Below are 3,527 nucleotides of genomic sequence, written 5' to 3'. Positions count from 1 at the left end.
TACTGCCCCGCTACTGGGCCGCTACAGGGTACCAACAGGGTACCAACTGGGCTGCAACCCGTCTCAGGAGCTACTAGTCCAGTTGCTGGGGGGGGGGCGTAGCTCCCAGTTTGGCTGCCATAGGGGCTGTAATGAAGAGGTCTTCATTCCAAAATGATATGGTGTCCTCGATTTGGGTGTGGAATGAAGGGTCAAAATGAAGGGATGAAATGAATGTGAATCGAATGTAAATCGAATATAGAATGAAGGCTCCAGGTTCCCAGAGTGCTGCTCACAGCCAAGTAGGAGGTGAGGCTTGCTGTCGTGTGTGGTAGCTGTTACAGCTGCAGCCCTGCTGCAGTAGCATAGGGACGCACTAGCAGAGAACACTCACTCACCGTGCCGCCACGGTGTAGAGTCTGTATTTGGATGACTTCTGGCGGGAGAACAATGGATCTCACATCCACCCAGCCATCCTTGGCGACCCAATCGGAGATGTTGTACTTATTTATGGACGTGTATGTTTCACCACTGTTGATTGGCCTCATGTACACGGAGCCTATCAGGACCTGGCTGGAATCTTTGGGATTGACCCGGGCCGCAAAGCAGTGGCATATCAGCCACTCTCCACATTTCATGGGGTCAGAACGCCAATTATTGCCTGAGGGTCAAGAGAGCAGTAGTCAAGGACTTGCAAAAGAGCTGCAGCATATTGCATATTGCCCCTGCTCACCTGGTTCGAGCAGCTGCATGTTAGCAACCTTTTTGACATGCTTGGTAATTTGCATGGCAATATAGGACGATGCTTTGGTACGAAATGCACTGTCAGTGCCTGGTGCGACAGCAGCCATCTCTGCAAGACTAGCCAGCGCATCCATCGAAACGCCTATAGGTTCTTGGAGCCCTTCGACACTGCTTGCTTTATCCGTCACCGTCGTGAAGATTCTGGCCCACTTCTCGGCTTCCATGTCTTTTCCCAATTTGATGGCAAACGTGATATCTGTGTCATTCTGGATGGAGAGGTAAGAAGTCATCTGCAGTTGCAAGCAGGAGGCCAGGTGAGAGGCCATCACATTGCTGGCCACAATGCCCAGCGCTGCGGCCTGCTGCTTGATTAATGTACTCATAGCCACATTTCAATGTTGCTCTCCATATATGGATAGGTATATACCTGAGCACCAGGGAGCGTGCCAGTGGGTGATTCGCTGAAGGTGAAGAAGTTGTAGTCGTAAATGGCATTATATATAATATACGATACGCCTTATATAGGCCTTTTCAAGGCACCTGTTGATAAATCGTACAGATATCTTGGGCTTATCGCAGGTATACCGCCCGCCCGCCCGCCCGCCCCTACAACAAAGGCCACACTTGGCAAGAGAATATAAGCCCGCCAACTGAGAACAGTTCAGTATTCCTTAATTGAATAAAAGGAATAAAATGCTGTGGCGATAAGCTAAAACAATCAGTGTGTGTGTGGGGTTGTTACAGTGATGGAAAATATAGGTGGCGCGGCGATGCTCACCCGGGTGAGGGCCCTCTGATCCACATAAAGCCTTGAGGAATCATAAGTCATGATTGGATGATGTCCCAGTAGCTTGAATACTCAGTCCATTGCTGGGAAGCCCTTGACCCAATCTCTTGCCGTTTCGGACATAGGGACCATATATATATGGTCCCTATATAGGCTTAATGCTATATATACCGTAGTGCTACTTATAGTTCGTGCTACAATAATTCGGGAGGCACCACGAATATGTAGCACGTACAAATTCTAAGGTATCCCAAGGGATCGCAGCCCCGAAATATCGTACCCTCCGAAGCCGGTCGATCAAATTTCGCAAAAACTAGGATTTCAAGGCGGAAATCAGCTCTTAAATACATAAAATATAGTTGGTTATTAGGTCGTTGCCACTGGTACTGAACTGTACGATCGGTCCAGAATTTGCTAGGGTGTTTCCAAAGTGCGAAAATGGTGAGCTCACCATTTCCAGCTGGAAAGCCCGTCCAGCTTGTTAATAATGGCAAAGAGGCCGTGGCTCCAAACGAGATGGTCGCTGGACGCAGTGAGAAATTGTTGCAAAACATTGCCACATGTGTATGGTTAAAACTTGCGACATCCAATATGACGCAGACGATCATGCTCAGCAAATAGCTCCAGTTGCGGCGGGCCCTTTGGTAGTTGGTGCGGGAGCACAGGCTCAAGCTAACCAGCCGGATGAAACAGGTACAATAAACGAAAATATGGGGGTCCTTGTGAAGCAGCTGCCCGCGTTTCCAAAGCACGTATGGTGTTGGATTGTAAGGTGCCCAAGTACGTTTGCGAGGAAGAGAATGTGGCCAGGCTGGAGAGGAAAGTGCAGTGGCATATTGGAAAGTGAGATTACCGTAGTGACAGGAAATGTTCGTGATTTTATTGCGGGCTATGCGAAGCTTGAGCCGGGTTAGCTAAGGCGTAGGGCCTTACGGCCGTTTTAAGTGGTACGACTTGAGGCCGGCGATCCGTGTCCTCAGGATCGTCTTTTGCATAAATAGCGCGTGTTGCAGGTTTTCTGTATCTTGTTTTTGTTGTTCAGCACGCGCTGAACAACGAGGCAGGTCCCGCGCCTTCGGCGCGCTTTCTGTTTTTTTTCCGCTGTGCTTTCAGCTCTTCAGCAAGACCCATCGGGTAGAGTGCCCTGATTGAAGGAGCACCATTATCGCTCCGTCGTCATCGTCTTGAAGATCATGGCAACCGTAGCAGTATCCGTCCAAGTCGTTTTAGCGGTTTTTGTCGTTTTCTGCGGCGTTGCTGGCGCCATGATGCCGGGCCAATATGGTTCCCAGCCCCCTTCCCCATATATGCAAGGTCTGCTGGGTGGTGGCGCTACGCCGCTAGGAGGCGGAATGGCGCCCAGCGCGGTACCGAGAGCGGCAACTATGCCTGGTGCGGCGGTTGCTGGGCCGGACATCGCTGCAATGTTACTCCAGATGCAACAAGACCTGGCCGGGGTCCGCGCGCGCCTAAATAGTCAAGGTGCGACCTCGGGTCCGGAATACGATTTGCGCGCGCTGACGGAGGATTTTGCGTCGCCTCAAGTGCAGCGCTCTCCAGCCGGGTCGCGGTTTCCGTTTCCCGACTATGTTCTGCACAATTTGCCGGGAACCATGACGGTGGATAATCTGGTTTTGCATAATTTTCGGGCAATTCCTGAGTGGCAGGAGTTAGAGCACTCGCAGAGGGGTCATCCTGATCGTGCGGGCTCGTTAGTTTATGAGTTTAGCATTCTGATTACTTTGCTTGGCGTCTTGGAGATGGTGCGGTCCGGTTTGACTATGATTCGCCGCTTTTTCGGATATTCAAATTTACCTCAAGAGTGGGTTGTCGCCCTGACCTGCGCCTCTGATACCTTGCTGTATGATGTGGCTTGGATGCATAACCTTATTTCGGCCCGTATCAATTGTTTGGTGGAATTTAGCCGTAGGGGCCGTGATGGCCTCGTTGCCCTGCACCAGCGTTACTTTGCGCCTTCGGAGCGGCCGCTGGTGGATGCTGTTACCCGTGAGTTTGA

General features: G+C 51.0%; 1 protein-coding gene across 1 annotated transcript in view; it reads right to left on the bottom strand.

The window, feature by feature from the left end:
- The window catches only part of VOLCADRAFT_108476 (uncharacterized protein), a gene marked incomplete at its 5' end in the record, with an annotated part of 4,388 nt that extends 2,836 nt beyond the window's left edge, over nt 1-1,552 (bottom strand). Inside the window, 3 exons of the mRNA XM_002959068.1 lie at nt 378-640; nt 713-1,013; nt 1,502-1,552. Of these exons, the coding sequence (XP_002959114.1) occupies nt 378-640; nt 713-1,013; nt 1,502-1,552 (615 nt within the window). The remainder of the gene's footprint in view (nt 1-377; nt 641-712; nt 1,014-1,501) is intronic.
- Between the last annotated feature and the right edge of the window lie 1,975 nt (nt 1,553-3,527).

The sequence above is a fragment of the Volvox carteri genome (genome assembly GCF_000143455.1).
Source record: "Volvox carteri f. nagariensis unplaced genomic scaffold VOLCAscaffold_122, whole genome shotgun sequence".
Taxonomy (NCBI): Eukaryota; Viridiplantae; Chlorophyta; class Chlorophyceae; order Chlamydomonadales; family Volvocaceae; genus Volvox; species Volvox carteri.
This window is presented reverse-complemented; position numbering and strand designations above follow the sequence as displayed.